The following is a 22,587-nucleotide window of genomic DNA, read 5'->3' as shown; positions in this document are numbered from 1 at the left end:
CTTTCTCCCCACCCCCACCCTCCTCTCATTTATCTCTCCACCCTTCAGGCTCTCTGCCTGTATTCCTGATGAAGGGCTTTTGCCCAAAACGTCGATTTTACACCTCCTCGGATGCTGCCTGAACTGCTGTGCTTTTCCAGCACCACACTAATCTAGACTGCACACTAACCTGCCAAGGCCGCTCAAGTCTTATATCTTTCAAAAGTTGCTTTTTACTCTTTAAAACTCCAGCAGATGTAAGTCTCCCTTGCCCAACCTTTCCTCATAAGTCAACTCGCCCTTCAATGTGCTACATGTCTGCCAGGTATTTACAAACCAGCTTGAAGGTCACTTTAACATAATCTTTTCAATAATCCTGGGATTATGTAAAGTTTCAATATTTTTGTTTAAGTGTTCTATTATTGTCCAGTCGGGTTGGTCAACCCAATAAAACTTTCTTCATTTCAAAGAGTAGGTCGTCAAATTTCTGTTTTGCTGTGGATCTTATCAGCTTTTTAAAGGTTTGAGGGTTGTCTGTATTTTTGCCAAGGCCAACATTTATTAAGGTGCTGGTGAGGTGCTTTCTGGAACTGCTAGAGCTCATATTATATAGGCAGTCCTGCAGTGCTATTAGGTAGGGAATTGCAGAATTTTGAACAAAAGGCAGTGAAGAAATGGTGATATAATCCATGTCAGGATGGTGTGAGATTGGGAAGTGATGATTTTTTTTTTGTGCATTGCTGTCCTGTCCTTCGAGATGAAGGCCATGCCATGGATTTATAAGATGTTGTTGAAGAAGTCATGGTAAGTTGCTCCTGTGTATCCTATGGAAAGCTTAGTTTGTCGCCAGAATAGTTCTATATATTTAATGACACATTTCATGTAAAGCCAGTTGTGGAAATGTGGCAGTTTTGACCTCAGCATTAAAATTTGATTGAACAAACCTTCAAATTTAGAATAGTTGCATCTTTTTCTTTCCTTCTTTGCCAAGTAACCATCTGCATACGATAACATCCAAAGTATTGTTTTTTAAAAAGGGAGAAACTATTAACCCAAACCTCGCTAATAGTTGCTGGAAAAACTCAGCAGGTCTGAGCAGCATTTGTTGTGAGAAAGCAGAATTAATGTTTCAGGTCAAGTGACCCTTCAAAGAGTCCTTTGATGGGTTACTGGACCCAAAATGTTAACTCTGCTTTTGCTCCTCAAATGCTGCCAGACCTGCTGAGCTTTTCCAGCACTTTGTTTTGTTTCTGATTTCTGGCATCCACAATTCTTTTGGTTTTTCCTTATTAATAGCTGTTGAGTGATTTTTGTCACCAATGACTTTTCCGTTAAACTACTGTGTTCGAAATAACTCCCTACTCTGTTACCTTTAGTCATCACTTATCTCTTGACTATAATTGTTAGTCCACCAAACAAAATCACTGATTTGACATTGATTATGCATCATTCTGCATTGGTCCTTCATTTTCCACTCCTAATTAGAATTAATGTTTATGCAGATATTTTATCCTGTGTATCAATAATATCAGTGATCTCAGATTGGCTTCTCTGTGAAGCAGATATTTATTTCATTTTTAAATGTGTTGTAATGGTCAGTTTCAGTTCAAAAGTTAACTTTATAATTGCTATTTATCTGTACAGTTGAAAGAATATCTCAATTTACAAAAGGTTAATAATATTCAATCACTCCAAGTCAATATGAGATATGCCAATACTCCAATTTAATAGATACTGCCAACATAGCACAAAACTATTTGGATAATCATGTATTTGAAAGAGCTATCCAGTTTATTTTATTTCCTTGTAAATTTCTTCTCTTCAAGTATTCATCCAGTTCCCTATTAAATGTTACTTCTGTTTCATCCTTTTCATGTAGTGCATTTCAGATAACTTGCTGGGTAAAAATGTTCTCCTTAGCTTGTCTTGGGCATTTTTATCAATTACTGTACAGACAAAATATAAATAAAATTCAAACTGAAGATGAAAAGAACTTCAAAATAATTTTCTGAATAATTAAACTGTAGAACATTCAAACAAAGTCTTGAGAAACATGTGTTGCCAAATAAGAGATAACCAAGCCAAAATTCGAGACTTTTGGATGAAATGGATCCCCAGATAGGCTGAAAGACAAAACATAAAGATAATCTCAGGTTTGAATGATATTTCTGCAAAAAGGCTGTGAGAAACTTGTGACAAATTATGAATTAAGGATGATGGAGGCTAAATGTCTTGAGCTCTATTTAGTATCTCCAGATGGGTAGTGACAAAATGTTTCCACAAACAGGATTCTGGTCTGTTTCTTTTCAAAAGTGGTTAGTTTCATCATGGCTAAAAATGTAGTAATTTGTGGTCTCTGCTGTTGAATGGAAAATACTCCATGGCTTTTCTCTGTATTCATGCTTTGCAATTTTATAATTGAAAAGTTATTTTGAACAGTTTGGAGCCGGTTTTTTGAAATTGAGTGCTTTTTTCTTTCACAAATTTTTCACCTTAGCAGCAGTTGATCTGGTACACAATAATTTGTGGACAAGGCTAATATAACTACATTAGGTTTTTTTATTTGTTCCTGCCTGTGATTTAGTTATTTGATTGGAAATGTTTATCGGAAAACTATAAACTAGGTTCAAGGCTCAACCATATTCAGCTGTTTAATCAATGACTTTTCCCTTATTATCTAGCAGATTCTGGTAAGGATGACTGAGGCCAAGTAGAACTAGGATCAAATGGTGGTTATATGCTAAATTAAGGGTGATTGGGTGTGTATATGGGAAACAAGTAATTAGTGATTTAACAGTGACTGAGTTGCAATAAAAGTGATCAGAGAAGCATGCTTCTTGGACTCTGTATAACCTGCATTTAGTATCTGTTATTTAACATCGGTAGCAGAGGACAATTAGATTTTGCAAGTCAAAGATTGAGAACTGAGCATCGTTATAAGCAAACGTTGAATTGGAGAAAACTTCAGGCAATGATGGAATCAAAATCTGAAGTATCTGGGACTGATTACCTACCCTGGTTTTCTAAATGTGAACTTTGATGAGTAACAATACTTTGACCATACAAAAGCAGGTTAAGAATCTAGGTGCAATAACTCCAAGAAGGCCAGTATCCCGTCATCACGTTGCCCTTTATTTATCCATGAAATTTGACCCAGCTAGCTCAGAATCGGTTCCTAGAGTGAACAGAACCCCTGACACTCCTGTTTATATCTGTCAGCCAGGACTCCCTGATTAGACCAAGTTAACAACTCCAGTCAGGGAACTCCTATTCAATGATATCCGTATGGCTGCCCCCATTCCAACCATTTCACTAAGTTGTTTTAGGAAATGGTGATAGAACATAGACCTATACAGCACAGTCCAGGCCCTTTGGCCCTTGATGTTATGTAGATCTTTAATCGTACTCTAAGTTCAAACGAATCTACATACCCTTCACTTACTGTCATCCATGTGCCGATCCAAGTGTCGCTTAAATGTCCCCAATGTATCTGACTCTACTACCACTGCTGGCAGTATATTCCACACACCCATCACTCTCTGTGTAAAAATCATCTCCATAATATTCGGCAGGAGCAAATATTCGAGAGAAACTTCAGAGGAAAAAGTACAACACAACCTGTTGACAATCTAAATGGCAATAATCCTCAATCAAAAGCTTTGGTGAATTTGAGTTTATATATTTGGATTATCTATTTATTGCTTCTCCAATGATTGATATTTCTGTTGCAATTTCCTTTCCCCAAGAAACAGTTGAGGCTAATTTAATTGAAAACTTCAAAACTGATATTAATGACTTTTTGTTACATACATATATCAAGACTTCTGGAACCAAGGTGGATAAGTGATGTTTAGGTGTACGTTAGTTATGCTTTAAGTGAATGACTGAAGAGGCTTGAGGGATTGAATGCTGTGCTCTTTTATTTATGTGTTTCTCTCTTCAGTCCAAGTCCTAGATTTTGACACTTGAAGTATACTTTTTAATCTGCTGGAATTTCCTTCTGTCTGATCCAGTCATTGAATTAACTATACTCCAGTGTCACTTGCTGAAAGCAGAACATAATTGGTTCATTTGTGAAAATGTCGGTATCTAAATTCTGCAGGTATATTTTGGTAAAAGCAACTCCGGAGGCATCAAATGATTTAGTTAATACATAGTGATACTATTTTCTGTAACCTGATTATTGGTCTCTGTGAATCAGTGACATTTGGATTAATGGCTCATTGTTCTCTTTCTAAAATTATCTTGATTTGGATCTGTTCTTAAATAGTTCAGAATCTTGTTGCTATTTTCATGATCTCTAATTTTGTGCCAGAATGTTACAAAGATTTTTGATAGTCCAGAAGATTGATCAAGTATTAGACAATTACAATTGATGACTTTAGAGAAAGGAGGAAAATTGACTCAGTGAATTAACAAGAAAAATAACATAGGAGCATTTATGCGGTTTAAAGAAATAAGAGTGGCTAAAGTAAATGTAGATTCCTTCACAGATGAGATGGTGGAAGAAGTAGGAAATGAGGAAAAGGCAGAAATTTTGTATCAATAATTTTGAATTTGATTTTACACACTTGAAGACATAAAAATCATCTCCATAATATTAGGCGGGGCAAATAAAAGGGAGAAACTTCAGAGGAAAAAGTACAACACAAACTAGGCCTGTCTTTCATTCTAATGGAAATGAAGGTTGACAAATCCCCTGGACCTGATGGCCTGCATCCTCAATTCTTAAAATAAGTGGCTCCAAGAGATACTAAGTACATTACTTGTAACCTTCCAGCATTCTCTAAATTTTGGACATGTCCCAGCAGATTGGAAAACTTCTAATTTAATCGTCATTCAATAAAAGGTGGCACAGTGGTTAGCACTGCTGCCTCACAGCACTAGAGACCCGTGTTCAATTCCCGCCTTAGGCAACTATCTGTGTGGAGTTTGCACATTCTCCCCATATCTGCGTGGGTTTCCTCCGGGTGATCTGGTTTCCTCCCACAGTCCAAAAATGTGCAGGTTAGGTGAATTGGCCATGCTAAATTGCCATTAGTGTTAGGCGAAGGGGTAAGTGTAGGGGAATGGGTCTTGGGTGGGTTGCTGTTCGGAGGGTCAGTGTGGACTTGTTGGGCCAAAGGTCCTGTTTCCACACTGTAAGTAATCTAATCTAATCTAAAAAAAAAGAGACCTAAAAGACTATAGGCCAATTAACCTAACACCTCTCAGTTGGAAAATTCTGCTTTTCATTAATAAGGAGGTCACTAAAGGACCTTTGGAAATCATTATACAATCAGGCAAGCCTGCGTAGTTCTGTGAAATGGAAATTATGTTTGATGAATTTTATTAAAGCTCTTTTGAGATTTATTTGGCATGGTGGGTAAAGGGATTACAGTAAATTGTTTTTGTTTGGATTTCCTGAGGGCATTCATTAAGTTAGCTGCAAAACACAAGAATAAATCATGTTATGGGTAATAGCATTGATGGAGAATTGGTTAACTAACAGAGTTGGGATAAATAGATCATTTTCAGATTACAAACCATATCTAGTGGGGAGCTGCAAGAATTGGTGCTGGAGCCTCACCTATTGACCGTCTAGATTAATGACTTGGGTGAAAAGACAGACTGTATTGTACCCACATTTGCTGATGATAAAACATAGTTGGGAAACCAAGTTGTGAGAAGTCACAGCTTGCAAAGGAATGTGGGATAAGTTAAGTGAATGGGTAAGAAAAAAGTGGCAGGTGAAGTATAATATGGTGACGTATGAGGCTATCCATTGTGATAGGAAGAACAGAACAGATAGTGCAGAATCTTACACTACAGTGTGATTTGAATATCCTTGTGCTGGATATGAATCACAAGAATTTACCATGCTATATAGGAGTGGGTTAGAGGTTGAAGCCTCCAAATCCTCCTTTCTTCTGATTCTAATCAATGTAGTTTAATATTGATCAGGCTGATATGTGTTACCAAAACACGGTTAGTGTATGGTAAATCTAAAAGTCATCAGCAGCAGATTTTCGTGGATTCAGATGAGGAAAATTAGTTGTTCACGCATACTCAAATCAGGGAGGTCTATTGCTATGTAAACATGCACCACATGCCCAAAAGAAATACAGTTAAAGAACAGAGTGCATGTCTGCAAATAATAAGAAATCAAATGTGAGTTAGCAGATCATGAGTCCTTGAGGAATCCAGTGAGGTAGGTATTAAAATTCAGATAAGTTCTGAGGCACGGAGCCCAATCAGTTTGAATTGTAGAATTCTTTATGAAATAAAGACTGTTAATCGCTCTTATAGGCAGGTCTTGGTGGCCTTTGTGATGAGAGGTTGAATTTCTTTGCAGATGAACTCAGAGGTTTTAGATTAGGTTCAAGGAGACTTTTAAAAGATGTTAAGCCTTGCAGCTCTTCTCAGGCCAAAACGATGCAGCCTTTTCTCTGCAGTTGTCATGTTGCTAATGCTAGTTTGCAGATTGCCTCAAAGGTAAGATTTTGTAAGAGAAAACTTATTTCAAAGGTCGAGTTGTTTTGATCAAATGATGCATGGGCATTGATACCAAGTGAAAGGCAATTCATAATCTTTCACTGTCATAATGTAGTATTAATTACCTAATAAAATGCAAAATGTACAAAAGATGATGTTGTTTAGCACTTAATTGTGGGTAGCCTGTCTCATTAACAATCGTTCACATATAAACCTGGCTGTTGAATGTGGAATCTTATTGTCCCTGTGTTCTTGAAGCCGTAACCATATCAGGTGTGGAACCCTGCAGAAATGCGCTGTTTGGAGATCCCCATATGATCCATGTTTGAAAGTTTCCAAAGGTGTAATGAGTTTCACAATTATGTGGCCTTTTGTCAGTCATTTTACAGTTTCTCAGAGTCCATTTTAAAAAGGAATACTATATTAAAAGATTGCACTATCATTATGCCTTCATAGGCATCACAATACAGGTACAGGAACCAAATAGGAAGGCAAATGAATTGTTGGCTGTTATGGAGAATGTCATGCTGCAATGGTACCGTGAGGCTTTATCTAGAATACGGAATTCAGTTTTATGTTCTCATTTTTATGTTCTGATCGTCTCTGGTTCGGGTGTTGGCAAAACAATAAATTCAAAAACAATTGGGTCTTAGTATTCTGGGACATAATTTAAGCTGATTGGTTATATTTGAATTGTTGCCAAAACAACTCTGGTATCTATTTCACAGCCAAATGTTACAAATTTTCAATTTTCCAGTACACTCTGAGACTGCTAGCTAGTCATATGACAGGTGCTTGTAAACTCTCAGTACAAAACAGCATTCAGTCTCTCTTAAAGGTACAGTACACGCTTTAAACTTCATAATACATGCCAGTAATTCCAGTTTTTGAAGACAATATATTGTTAGTGTAGCTTATTGATTGAACTCTAGAAGGGCTGAGTGGGATAGTGTTCCTGTTCTTCTTTTGTGAACTGATAACTCAGGATACATCTGACATAAAGTAGACTTGAGTTCAGTTGCAGTTATTGATGAGCATTTGATTCCTGACTATTGAAATAAATCATTCATATGAAGTTTTGTAAAGCTTACAACTGTAAATTTTAATTCGGTGTGCAAAATGGGAAATCAAAACTTTTCACTATGAATTTAAATCCATAAAATTTGTTACTTTAGCCTCACAGTTTTCAAAGATGCATGCATTCACTTAATGTGGGATAATCTGGAACAATATGGATCCTGCGATTGTATTCATTGGAGTTTAGAAGATTAAGGGGAGATCTAATAGAAACTTACAAGATATTACATGGCTTGGAGAGGGTGGACGCTAGGAAATTGTTTCCATTAGGCGAGGAGACTAGGACCCGTGGACACAGCCTTAGAATTAGAGGGGGTAAATTCAGAACAGAAATGTGGAGACATTTCTCCAGCCAGAGAGTGGTGCAGTGGAGGCTGGGACGCTAAATGTCTTCAAGGCAGAAATTGATAAATTCTTGATGTCACAAGGAATTAAGGGCTACGGGGAGAATGCAGGGAAGTGGAGTTGAAATGCCCATCAGCCATGATTGAATGGCGGAATGGACTCGATGGGCCGAATGGCCTTACTTCCGCTCCTATGTCTTATGGTCTTAATATTGTACCTGATTTAGTAATTTATTATTTACAGCAGCCCAAAATAGTGTTGCATAACTTTCCTAATGCAGCTGGCAAAATAATTTGAGAAGTCGTTTGTTCATTGACTGAAGTAACAATTTTTGTTTAACATTTGACCTTTATTGAGCTTTGAAAGATTTATTTAAAAATGGGGTTTGTAATGATGCTCAATTTGAGTCTAGAACAAATGACTGAAACAGTTTTAAATGGTGGAAGTTATACGTTGGATAGAAATTTGACATTTTTAAAAAGCAGGCTATTAATTATTCTACAAGTGATGTCAACCTGGACATGACATTTTGCTTTTACAGCATGTACCTACTCATTGTTCTCACCTGCATTATTTCCAACTATGGAAATCTGGAATTGAAAGATTGTCTCAGGAATGGTGATCATGAAATGAGCATTGATTGTCATAAGTACTAATCCTGAGTCACTAATTCCCCGCTGGGATAGAAACCTATCATTCTTAGCAAGCCTTGCCTACAGGGCGAATCTAGATCCCTAACAATGTGGTTGACTCTTAAATGCCTTCTGAAATGGCCCCAGTAAGCCACTACGTTAAGTATGATATGGATCTTCAAAAGATGCAAGTCTTGCCAATTTTGCTCGCATCCCATGAAAAAAAAATCCAGTTTGCTTGTTGTTAATCTAGTTTAGTTTAAGGAATTGAATTCCAAAGTTGAGGTCCATTATGCAGTTATACAGTGTCTTGAGTATTACAGTTTTGGTATTCCTACCAAAGAAAGGATATACTTGCCGTAGAGGGAGTGCAACCAAGGTTCACTAGGTTGGCAGTATTGTTGTATGAGGAGAGATCGGTTTTACTGAGCCTGTATTCACCAGAGTTTTGAAGAATAAAAGGGGATCTGACTGAAATGTATAAAACTCTAACGGCGTTAGATAGTCTAGATGCTGGGAGAATGTTTTCCCTGCTTGTGGTAGTTTAGAAGCAGGTGTCACCAGGTCAGAAAACAGGATAAGCCATTTTGGACTGAGATGAGGAAGCATTTATTTTGTCAATCAATGAATTCGTTGTCACAGAAGGCTTGGAGACCAAGTCACTGATTATATTCAAGAAAAAGATTGATGCATTTTTAGATATTAAAGGCACCAATAGAATACAAAGCAAGAATATGGAATTGAAATAGAACAGCAGCCATAATCATGTTGAATGGTGGAGCAAGCTCAAAGGGCTGTTTATTCTTATTCCTATTCTTTGTTTCTATGTTTGTAGTTCAACATTCAAATTTATTTCACTTCTGAGAAGTGCAGAAGTTTTTATTTCATAGTTGTGAAGTTCTGTATCCTGTCTTGGTTGTCATTATCCTCAGTTAATTTCTGTCATAGATTTCATAGAGTCATAGAGTCTCACAGCTCAGAGACAGACCTTTTCGCCCAAACTAGTACATTCTGACCAAAATGTCCATCTGCGCTAACCCCATTTCTCTGCACTTGGCCTATATCCTTCTAAACTTTTCCTATCTATGTATTTGTCCAAATGTCTTTTAAATGTTGTTAACATACCCGCCTCAACAACTTTTGCTGGCAGCTCTTTCCATGTGTGTACCACCCTCTATGTAAAAAGGTTGCCCCCTAGGTTCCCTTTCATTCTTTATCCTTTAAACTTAAAACTGATGCCCTCTAGTCTGTGATTCCCCAGCCCTGGGAAAAAGACTGAGTGCACTCACCCTATTCATGTCTCTCATAATTTTACACACTTTCATAAGATCCCGCTTTCAGTCTCCTATGCTTGAAAGAAAAAAGTCCTAGCTTGTCCAACCTCTCAGACTGTCGAGTCCTGGCAACATCCTTGTAAATTTCTTTTGCACTTTTTCCAGTTTCAGCACATCCTATAAGATGAACAAAACTGAACATGATACTTCAAGTGCAGCATTATCAATGTGCTATACAACTGCAACATAACTTCCCAACCTCTATATACAGTGTTCTGACTGATGAAAGCTAATGTGCCAAAAGCCTTCTTCACTGCTCTGTCGACCTGTGAATCCATTTTCAGAGAACCATGCAACTGAACTCCAAGGTCCCTCTGTTCCACTACATTCCTTAAGGCCCTACCGTTCACCGTGAAACTCCTACCTTGATTAGACTTTCCAAAATCAAGACCTCGCACTTATCTATATTAAACTCCATTTGATATTTCTCAGCCCACTTCCCCAGCTGATCAAGGTCCTGCTACAATTTCTGATAAACTTCCTCACTGTGCACATACCACCTATTTTAGTGATATCTGCAAACTTACTAATCATGCCTTGTATATTCTCATCCAAATCATTGATATAGATAACAAAGAGTAATGGGCCCAGCACCAACCCCTGAGGCACTCCACCAATCACAGGCCTCCAGTCCGACAAGCATCCTTCCACTATTCCCCTCATCCTACCATCAAGCCAATTGTATGTCCAATTTTCCAGCTCCCCCTGGATTCCATGCGATCTAATCTTCCAGAGCAGCCTACCATGTGGCACCTTCATCAAAGATCTCTAACAAATTTGTGAGGCATGATCTCCTATGCTGACTGCTTCAAATCAAACCCTGACTTTCCAAATGCATGTATATCTTATCTCAGAGTCTTCTCAAGTAACTTATCTACCAGAGATGTTGGGCTTACTGGTCGATACTTCCCAGGTTTTTCTTCCTCTTAGAAATACCTCAGTTTGCCTCATGTTCTTGTATATGGGCATAAAATCTGCTATCCTCCAGTCTTCTGGGACCTCACTCATGGCTAGCGATGATGCAAAGATATCAGCCAGGGCCCCGCAATTTCTTCCCTAGCCTCTTGTAGTTTTCTTGCATGTATTTAGTCAGGACCAGGAGATTTATCCACCTTCCATACATTCTAGTGTGTAATAGTTGATGAACCCTTAATTTAAGATTTAACTGAGAGCTTGACTGTCTTGATGATAACTTAGATTGTGTTTGCTTAATTGAGGTTCTTTCAGGATCAGGAATTATCAAAAGGAATGTGATGAGGTCCAAACATCAAAAATATGCTCTTTTACAAGAGAGGTTTCCTCTAATGACCTTTAAATTAAAATCAAACAAGTAACTGCAGACCCCTGTGGTATCGTTGGAAAGCTGTTTATACTATGATGTTTACAACACAAAAAGCATATATTTGAATTGATTCACCTTGTTTTCCATTTAGAAGAGTCTAGGAAGAGCAAGTTTTTATGAAGTTCATTTTAAAAATACATTGTTCAGTTCAGAAGGCAACAGTATTGAGTTTTGGACCAAGTTTTGTTTCTCTCTGAGGTGAATGATTCAGGGTAGTTCAGGATCTTAAAACCAGGTAAATTCAAGCACTCAGGTTTGTGAACAATTCTGTTGGCTTTGAAACGGACTCGTAGGATTGTCTTCACAGTCCATGTCAGGGAAACTCAAATCAGTTGAGAGTTCAGACAGTAATTTCGCTGGATATGAGTCTTAGTAATAGTGTCTAAAAGCATGATAAAACACACAGCAGAACAAAATGTTATCATTTTTCTCGCTCTCATATATCTTAAATAAACAACTTTTAGAAAGTTCTATATAATATATTTCGGTTGTTAAAGAAAGTCTACAGACTCGCATAAATACAATATAGCATAGGAACAGGCCCTCCTGCCTACCATGCCAGTGCCATTTATTGCCCACGTGCAGTTTCTATCCCTCTGTTTGCATCCTGTTCATGTGTCTATCAAGATACACCTTAGATGTTGCATACATACCTGTTTCCACCACCTCCATTGGTAATATGTTCCAGGCACCCATCACCTTCCGTGTGAAGGGTTTTCCCTGCACTTCTCCCCTTAAACATTCTCCCTCTCACCTTGAACGCGAGCTGTCTTCCAGCCTCTGATTGTCCAACCTATCAGTGCCTCTTATAATTTTGTAGAGCATTATCAGGTAGTCCCTCCATCTTTCCAATGAATATGTCTGTAATTATTAAGACAAAAAGAATAAACATGATGTATCAAGACAGGTTTCACTCTGGGATATGATGTCAACTTGCATCATCAGCTGGAATTAGCTAGTTAGGAAAACTGCTCATTATTGTGTTCGCACAGCTTGATAGGCCAAAGTGGAGTTGACTTTTCTTTTGATGTATTCTGCTTGTGTTACACCTGTGATAAGAATACTTAATGTTGCACTGAAAATTAAGTGTCCTTTTTGTTCCAAGATGTAATGTTTTATTAACCATATGTTACAAGATGAGGCATTCTAATATACCCATACAGGTCGTTCCACTATAACGTGTTTCGTTAATGCAAGTTCTCCGTAACGCGATGGACAAAATGGGGATGCTGTTTCTAAAACTTGAACTTTTAAAACGAGTGTTAGCTGTAACACGATTACGTTGCCAACATTTTAAGTGCTGTTTCTAAAGCATGATAGTGTGCAAGAACACAATCATTATGTTATAGAAGAACATGTACTTGATAACAACAGCTATAGGTTAACATGAGAGGCTTTATGATTTTATTAGATTTTTTTTGTTGTGATCATTTCCTGTAAGTAGTATTTTCTTTCAGTCCAAGGAAGTTTAAGTCTTGAACAAGCTGTGTTTTGATATGATGTTCAAAAGCTAATAGTGATTCATTTAATTTTTGAATGCATTATTTTAAAAATAAATCATTTGTCATCTTGTTTTTTGGCAGATCACCGATGATGTGCTTATGCGAATTGCGTCAAAGAATCGAAACACAATCCAAATTAATGTTTCTGATTGTCGGAGTATTTCTGATACAGGAGTGAGTTCCATAGCATCGCAAAGTCCAGGACTGCAGAAATACATTGCATATCGATGCAAACAACTGAGTGACATTTCTCTCATTGCAATTGCTTGCCATTGCCCTTTTCTACAGAAAGTACATGTGGGAAACCAGGATAAGCTTACGGATGAATCCTTGCAGCAGGTTTCACTTTATTGCTTGTTAATATTATGTTTCAAGTTTTCATTTGACAGCTTTTTGAATTTATTTAAAACAGTAGTTTCATTGATCATGTTTCAACAATCAAAATAGCATTTTAGTGCTGCACAATTCACAGAATAAGTTTGTAACATCTTGCAGATTGATTAGAAATTATATGATCCATTAATCATTTAAGATCAGATTAGTTATTTCTTACTTATTAAAATTATTATACTACAGAAAAATTACTGGCAAGCTGTTTCATGAATTTAAAAACATGATGTAAATTTTTGAAGCAAAAATTAATATATTGAATTTTTAAGCAAGTGGGATGATGTCACTGCTTTAGATCCAATCTGTACTATATAGGAAAGGGTGGGAGACACATGTGTTTTTTGATCTTTTTTTCTTATTTTCACTCCCATTGTTTCAGATATTTTGCCTCTTTATTTGATGCTGTAGAAACATGGCTTAACTTGGCTCCTTACAGTTTTAGATATCATATTTTTTAACTTGAAACCCACTGCTGTGGACACAGAATGTTTTCATTTTTTCTCTGTCCCTCATTACTTTAAAGAGCAGTTTAAAATGGACAGTTTTTTTTTAAACCAAGGGTTTTTTTTCAACAGACCTCCTAGTGTTTTGATAGGTCAGTGCATACATAATGTGAATGAGACATTAATAACAGGAATTCTTTGAAGGTTGCATTATTTCTTCTGATTTTGAGCAGAGAATTTTGCAACATTGAAGCCTTCTGGCCATTAAGGCTTTCTGGTAGTCCCCTGAAAAATACAAAAGCAAATTGTATTTGTTGCACCATGGGATCTTATTTTAGACTAGCTGCTGAATCCTTCTGCTGTGGAGAGGATAGAACAAAGATGTGACTATTTAACTTGCTCAGTTGCTATTGACCTGACATAATGAGTCTGCAGAAGGATTAAGGAGAAAGTGAGGACTGCAGATGCTGGAGTATCAGAGTTGAAAAGTATGGCGCTGGAAAAGCACAGCAGGTCAGGCAGCATCTGAGGAGCAGGAGAGTCGACGTTTCGGTCAAAAGCCCATTCCTGATGAAGGGCTTCCTGGTTAACGTTGGCTCTCCTCCTTGGATGCTACCTGACCTGCTGTGCTTTTGCAGTGCCATACTTTTTGACTGCAGAGAGATATAGGCAGATTAAGTGTGTGTGCGGAAACATGGTCGATGGAATGGGAAAATGTCAGGTTATGCGCTTTGTCAGGAAAAATAAAGGAGTTAAATGTTATTTAAATGGAGAAGGATTGCAGAAAGGTTCAGAACAGAAAGATTTTGGGAGTACTAATGGATAAATCACAAAATCTGCGGGTCAAAGGAAAAGCAAATGGGATACCATCTTTTATACTTTTGTTTGGAGTAAAAAGTAGGAGGTCTTGCTAAAACAGTCCAAGGTACTAATCACACCACAGCTGGAATACTGTTGACAGTTTTGGGTCTGTTATTTGAAGAAATGTATATGGTATTGGAGACAATCCAGAGAAGATTTGTGATGTTGATCCTGGGTTTGACATGATTTTCTTAAGAGAAGAGGTTGAGTGGGTCAGGCCTGTACTCCAGTATTGGAGTTGAGAAAAATGAGAGCAACCTTACTGAAACACACAAGAATGTTGGGGGACTTGACAGAGTAGGTGTGGAGAGGTGTCCTCCTCTCCCCCACTTTATGGAAGAGTTGAGGATCAGAGGGCATAATCAAGAGTTGCACACTTAAGACAGTGAGAAAGAGAAATTTCTTCTGAAGGTTGTAAATCTGTGGGATTATTTACCACAGGTGGCAGTTGAGGCTGGGTCATTGTGTATGTTCAAGGCTGAGATAGATAGATTTTTAAACCAGTCAGGAAATTGAGGATTTTGGGGAAAAGTGAGGGAAGTGAAATTAAGTTTATCAGATTGTTCATGATCTCATTGAAAGGCAGGGCAGGCATGGTGGATGAATGTCCTACCTCTGCACTGGCATGATATGGTCTAATCTGGCCTGGAGTATAATCAAGATTGAAATAACTGGTTTTGCAAAGGATGGAGTATATTGTGCTCCAGTGTAGCGCGGTCAAAACACTTTTTTTTCTGAGCATCGTTTGATCATTTAGATAAGAAGTAGAAAACCTTATTTTTTATGTTCCAAAATTATATACTTCAAAAATACCAAGGGAATCTTTATCCTGCTTGCAGAGTAGGTCTTGTTAATAAGGAAATTCCTTAATTCAGTATTTGTCATATATATTTTGTATCTTGGGAACTTGAATGAAAGTTTAGCATTCAACAGTTTGTCAATTCACTATCAATTTACTTTTCTAGACTTGGCAGTTATCATTTTTGTTATGGCTATTAAATTCAAGAGAGTAAGTAAGTACAGTGTAGATTGTGATTGTGGCACAAAGAAGGACTGAAGTTTGATATTCGAACCAATGCATCAGTTAAGCAGATGGTCTGTAAATTGGGATTGGTGGCATTTCCTACATTTGACATGGCTCAGTGGAATAAAAACAACTATAAAACAAAAAGATATTTGGAGTAGAAGTACACAATTAATGGTTGAAGAGCTAGATTTTTAATGTGTTTAACAGGAATACATTGTTGCCAAGGTTTTGTTACGCGAAGGAGAAAAAGAGGTGAAATCAACAGTAATTTGGTTTATAGGTTTGGACGAGTGATCAGAAGTGGCAAGGTACTGGCAGAACTTACATTTGTGCCATTGAATAACTGAGAATTAATACGCTGTAGATTGTTGTGTTTAAGATCACTTTAGAAGTCTGCATACAAGATCAAGCATTTGAAATGGGATATGTTACAACATGCGTGGGAATCTTAGACACCCACATAGAGCAGACCATAAATGGTGGTGTGAGTAAGGCGCAGCAATGTATCCTCTGGCAGAAATAATCATATATAAAGCTACTTTGGAGCTGGACAATGTGATGTTAGCTAACCCATCTAGTGACTGCCTTGCAAAGGTAGAATTTAGTGTTAGTAAAGAATTACTCCAAGATTTGCAGAAGAAGGACTCTGTCCTGGAGATGATGCTCAAAACCCATTGTGCTGTGAGAATAGGGAACAGCCACTGGGCTAATGTTCAGAAGCATGTGTCATATTGGGTCCTCAAACAGTCAGAATTATTACCTTGTCACCAGAAGTGTACTTAAATGGACAAAATCAAACCTTGAGTACGGCAAAGATTGCAGAGCAACCGCTTGTTAGTTGAATTGTTTCATTATCACATGAGAATACTCACTGTTGCTGTAGAAGACTCAGTTACATTCAACATGGGTGAATCACTCATGAATTTTGATACTTCAATAGCTAATCTGAAACATTGAAAAAACATTCTCGTGAAACCTTGATATGAGAAGACTAGATTGACAGTGGTACTGATCTGCATAAGATTATATGATATCGGAGCAGAATTAGGCCATTTGGCCAATCAAGTCTGCTCTGCCATTTGATCATGGCTGATATGTTTCTCAACCCCATTCTCCTGTCTACTGCCCATAACTCTTGGTCCTCTTACTCATCAGGAACCTATCTGTCTCTGTCTTAAATACACTTAATGTCCTGCTTCCACAGCCCTGTGTGGCAATGAGTTCCACTGATTTATCGCCCTCTGGCTGAGGATATTTCTCCTCATCCCTTCACTTTGAAGCTGTGTCCTCGGGTCTTAGTCTCTCCTACTAGTGGAAACATCTTCTCCATGTCCAATTTATCCAGGCCTGTCAGTATTCTGTAAAGTTCAGTCAGATTTCCCCCACTCCCACTTTGTTCTTCTGAACTTTATCCAGTTCAGACCCAGAGTCCTCAACTGTTTGTCGTATGACAATCCTTTAATCCCCGAGATCATTTTTGTAAACCTCCTTTGGAACTCCATCAACGCTAGCTCATCCTTCCTCAGATCATGGGTCTAGGAATTGCTCCTAATATTCCAAATTGTCTAACCACAGCCTTGTCTAGTTTCAGCAGTACAGCTCTGCCCTTGGACTCTAGCCCTCTTGAAATAAATGTTATTGTAACATTTGCCTTCCTAATTGCCAGCTAAACTGCCTGTTGGGAGAATCTTGGACTCGGACTCCCAAATCTCTTTGTGTTTCAGATTTCCTAAGTATTTTCCCATTTAGAAAATAGTCTACACCTCTAATCTTCTGAACAAAGTGTATTACCTCATACTTGTATTCCACCTCACACTTCTTTGCCCACTGTCCTAGTCTTGGCAGCACGATGGCTCAGTGGTTAGCACTGCTGCCTCACAGCACCAGGGTCCCAGGTTCAATTCCAGTCTTGGGCAGCTGTATGTGTGGAGTTGGCACATTCTCCCCGTGTCTGCGTGAGTTTCCTCCAGGTGCTCTGGTTTCCTCCCACGGTCCAAAGATGCGCTGGTCAGGTGAATTGGCAATGCTAAATTGCCCATAGTGTTAGGTGCATTAGTCAGAGGGAAATGGGTCTGGGTGGGTTACTCTTCGGAGGGTCAGTGTGGACTGGTTGGTACGAAGAGCCTGTTTCCACACTGTAAGGAATCTAATCTAATCTGTCCAAGTCCTTCTGCAGCCTTCCCGCTTGCTCAATGCTTCCTGTCCTTTCACCTATCTTTGTGTCATTTGTAAACTTAGTAACAATACTCTCCGTTCTTTTGTCTAGATTGTTAATGTACCACATGAATAGTTGCAGTCCCAACACTGACCCTGTGGTACTCCACTAGTCACCAGCTGCCAAACTGAAAAGAACTCCTTTATCCCAATCTGTCTTCTGCCAGTCAGCCAATCCTTTATCCATATCAGTACCTTACCCCTTACACAACGGGTGCTTATCTTAATTAGCAGGCTACTGTACAGCACCTTGTCAAAATTTGTCTGGAAATCCAAATAGATCGTGTCCACTGGCTGTCCTTTGTCTAACTTGCTCGTTACTGCCTCAGAAATCTAGCATATTTGTCAGGCATGACTTCCCCTTGACAATGTTCTGCTGAATAAGCCCAATTTAACATGCACTTCCTTAATAACAGGCATTAAAATCTTACCAACAACCAAAGCCAGGCTATAATTTCTAGCCTTCTGCCCAATTCCTTTCTTAAACCACGGTGTTATATGATATGTTTCCAGTTGTTTGGGACCCACCCTGACTCCAGTGATTCTTGAAAGATTGCCTGCACAATCTCCCCAAGAACTCTGAGGTGTAGTCCATATGCTACAGATGATTTATTCACCTTCAGACCTTTCAGCTTCCCCAGCACCTTGTGAGTGATGGCCACTTCGCTCACCTATACCCCCTGACTATGTTGAAGTTCTCGTATGCTGCTGATGTCTTCCTCTATGAAAAATGATGCAAAATCGTTATTCATTTCCTCTGCTATTTCTTTGTTCCCCATTACAAATTCTCTGGCCTCATTTTCCAGTGGTCTAATGTCTTCTTTTCCCTTTCTCTTATCTTTTTAGATAGATATAGAAAAACCTATTGAAATCCTTGTTTATATTACTAGCTGGCTTATTCTCATATTTCCTCTTCTCCCCACTTATTGCTTTTTTAAGTTGTCCTCTGTTGGTTTTTAAAGGCTTCCCAATCCTCTGGCTTCCCACTAATTGTCACCACTATGTATGGTTTTTCTTTAGATTTTATGCTGTCCCTGACTTCCCTTAGCAGCCATCATTGCCTCATCCCATAGTAATTTTCTTTTTCTTGCAATGAATTTCTACTGTGCCTTGTGAATGAGCACCCAAAAACTCCTGCCACTGCTGCTCCAGCATCTTTCTGGCTAGGCTTCCTTTCCAATTTTCCACGCAACCAATTCCACCCCCCACTCCCCCACCTCACACACACAAAAATATCCTATCAAGTTTGAAGTCCTATCCACAGCCCTCGTTATGTGATTCACCAGGACTCTGGTCCCAGCATGTCAGTATCCTGTGAATTCAAACCCATTTCTCCCACGCATTTCGCTCTTCAATCCTGTTGACCTTATGTCAGTTTGCTTGTAACTCTGGTAGTAATCCAGAGATGATTATCTTTTTGGTTCTGCTTTTCAATTTAGACCCTAGTTACTTATATTCCCTCAGCAGAGCGTCTTTCCTCTTTTTCTACCTGTATAGTTGGTATTTATTTGGACCACAAAAACTAGATCGTTCCCCTTCCACCCAAGTTCCTTTAAAACCCAGATGACAGGTGCTGAAACCAGGCAGACACCACAGCATTCGGGACTCTTGATCCTGAGTAGAGAGAAGAGTGTCCATCCCCCTGGCTATATTGGTCTTGATCACAACTAGGTTTTTCTTTTCTCCCCGCCTCTTGAATAGCTCCTTGTACCATGCTTCTACGGTCAGTTTGCTCACTACAGTCTCCAATGTCATCTGAGCAGGAAGAAAGAATCTCAAGTTAAGAGAAATTCAAGGGCTGAGTCAACTTCAGTACTAGATTAGAATGAAGGGCTTTTGCCTGAAACGTTAATTTTCCTGCTCCTCGGATGCTGCCTGACCTGCTGTGCTTTTCCAGCACTACTCTAATCTTGACTCTACTCTCCAGCATTTGCAGTACCCACTTTCGCCTCATCTTCACCACTACCTCCTGGATCCCTATACCTATCTCATTGATGGCCTAACTTTCTTGACCCTGACCATTAACTGTTAATCTAATGGGTTAAACTGCGTACTGAAACACGGCGTCCAGGTAACTCTCGTCATCCCTGATATGCTGCAGTGTGTTGCATGAATGCCAGACTTAAAAAAAAAAAGCCTTTGGTAATTTTCAAATTTAAACTGTGCTGCCAATCAAGTTCTCTGTAATTTTTTTAACATAACCTGTGTCACATTTCTCTTTCCCTCCTCCTATCCAAAAAAAAAACAGTTCCAACATCTCCAGTTTTTCCTCATAGCTGAACTTTCTCAAGCTTGGAACCATGCTTGTCAATCTGTTCTGCGCTGTCTCCAATGTGTTCACATTTTTCCTATGGAAGTGTTTAGATGTGTACACAGTACTGCAGCTGAGGTCGAACAAATGTCTGCTGCAAGTTCAGCATCACCTCCTTGTTCTTGTACTTTCTCCCCTTATTCAAAATCCATGATGCCGTGTGCTTGCTTACCAGCTAATACTCCTGTTTCGCCACCTTCAGTGATCTGTGCACATGTACACTCAGGTCTGTCTTCTTGCACTCCCTAAAGAGTTATATTATTTTTTGATGTCTGCGTATATTCTTCCTACCAAACTGCATTTCTTTACACTACTTTGTATTGAACTTCATTTGCCACCTGCCCATCCAATCCACTAAATTGCCAATGTCCTTTTGAATTTCTAAACTATCCTCCTCACAGTTTACAGTGCCTACGTTGTGATGGTTTTTGCATCATCCTCAGACTTTGAATTTCTCCCTTGCTCACCAAGTGACCCTTTCATTCTATGAGCTGTAACTTAATTCTGTTGTGTAACACTACACAGCATGCCTTCTCGAAGTCCATGTACTCCACGTGAAGAGCATTACCCTCATCATCAATTCACTGTTATCTCTTTTAAAAACTTCAAAGTTACTTGAATTTGATTTCTTCATAACAAATTCATGCTGGTTCTTTGGAATCAACCCATCTTTTTCCATGCGACTTGTAATTTTCCCAAATAATTGCTTCCAGAATCATCCCTACCTTTGAAGTTAAACTGATGCAGTTGCTGAGGTTATCCTAGCAAACATTTTTGATTTATTTAATCCCTTACTCATGCCTCTTGCTTCCATGTGTAAATCCCTTTTGATCTGTAATCAGCCCTAGTCCTCCTTTTACCATTCTTTTACTATTTATACAATAACATAAGAAATATGAGCAGAAATAGATAATCTGGCCCCTCGAGGCTGCTCTGCCATTCAATAAGATTATGGCTTATCTTTTTGTGGCCTCAGCTCCACCTACCCATCTGTTCACCATAACGCTTAATTCCTTTATTGTTCAAAAATTGACCTATCTTTGCCTTAAAAACATTCAATGAAGTAGCCTTGACTGCTTCACTAGGCAGGGAATTCCACAGATTAACAAAACATTGGGTGAAGAAGTTCCTTCTCAATTCAGTCCTAAATTTGCTCCTCCTGATTTTGAGGCTATGCTGCCAAGTTCTAGTTTCATCCACCAAAGAAAGCAACCTCCCTGCTTCTATCTTATCTATTCTCATCATAATTTTATATGTTTCTGTAAGATCCCGTCTCAATCTTTGACATTCCAATGGGTATATTCCCTGTCTACTCAATTTCTCCTCTTGTCCCAACTCTCTCAACTTAGTGAACTGCCTCTGCACCACCTCTAGTGCTAGTACTTTCTTTTTGAAGTAAGGAGACCAAAACTGTACACAGTACTCAGCACTCTATACAACTGTAGCATAATCTCCCTATTTTTAAACTCCATTCCTCGCGCAATGAAGGACAGTATTCCATTTTCCTTAGTTATCTGCTGCATCTGCAAACCAACGTTTTGTGATTCATGCACAAGGACACCTAGGTTCTTCTGCACAGCAGCATACTGTATAGAAGACTTTGAGATTTCCCTTCATGTTGGCTACCAGTCATTCCTAATAATTCCTCCTGGCTTTCTTAAAATGCTTTTACACTTTTCTTCTGAACCTTTTGTATTCTGTTTGGCTCACATTTTTTTTTTAGATGACACTTGTGATGAGCACACTTTTTCTGCTTTATCTTATTTTCTATCTCTTTTGTTATCTCCCTCACTGTGGCATTTTTACTTGGGCACATTACTTGAGACTTGTCCATATGAATTTATTCGAGTGACTTATAGTAACCCTCTTGCCATTGAACATAACATACAAAATAGGATGAGGACTTAGTTGATTAGTTCCTTTAGTCTACTTTGCCACCCAATAAGAAGATATCTATCTTCTAACTCCGTGTTACATCCATGTTACCATAATCCCTTGATTCACTTAAATCTCAAGATCAATGTTTCAAGCACAATTCCAAGGATTTGAGCACACATTAGGTTGAGTGACACCTTTGTGTAGGTTAATGTTGGCAAGCACAGAAAGAGCTAATTTAATATAGGGGAATAAATGCTATTTTAGCCTGAACTAACAGTAATGAAGATCAGGTTAGCTCGTATTTATGTGGTTGCTGTTGTAGAATCTTGCTTGTCTGCTGTGTTTGCCTAAGTTACAATGGCTGCACTTACAACATAGAACATTATAGCGCAGTACAGGCCCTTCGGCCCTCTGTTGCGCCGACCTGTGAAACCAATCTGAAGCTCATCTAACCAACATTATTCCATTATCATCTATTTGTTTATCCAATGACCATTTAAATGCCCTTAAAGTTGGCGAGTTTATACTGTTGCAGGCAGGACATTCCATGCCCTCACTACTGTGAGTAGAATCTATGCTGTGGTTCTGTTCGCCGAGCTGGAAGTTTTTGTTGCAAAAGTTTCGTCCCCTGGCTAGGCGACATCATCAGTGCTTGGGAGCCTCCTGCGAAGCGCTTCTTTGATGTTTCCTCCGGTGTTTATAGTGGTCTGTCCCTGCCGCTTCCGGTTGTCAGTTTCAGCTGTCCACTGTAGTGGCTGGTATATTGGGTCCAGGTCGA

General features: G+C 38.7%; 1 protein-coding gene across 4 annotated transcripts in view; it reads left to right on the top strand.

Moving 5' to 3' along the window:
• fbxl17 (F-box and leucine-rich repeat protein 17) overlaps positions 1-22,587 on the top strand; it is a 778,005-nt gene that overhangs the window by 26,429 nt on the left and 728,989 nt on the right. For all 4 annotated transcript variants that reach the window (XM_043710307.1, XM_043710291.1, XM_043710299.1 and 1 more), the window contains exon 5: positions 12,767-13,024. In XM_043710307.1, the coding sequence (XP_043566242.1) occupies positions 12,767-13,024 (258 nt within the window). The remainder of the gene's footprint in view (positions 1-12,766; positions 13,025-22,587) is intronic.

This window comes from Chiloscyllium plagiosum, chromosome 2 (genome assembly GCF_004010195.1).
Source record: "Chiloscyllium plagiosum isolate BGI_BamShark_2017 chromosome 2, ASM401019v2, whole genome shotgun sequence".
In the NCBI taxonomy this organism is placed as follows: Eukaryota; Metazoa; Chordata; class Chondrichthyes; order Orectolobiformes; family Hemiscylliidae; genus Chiloscyllium; species Chiloscyllium plagiosum.
This window is presented reverse-complemented; position numbering and strand designations above follow the sequence as displayed.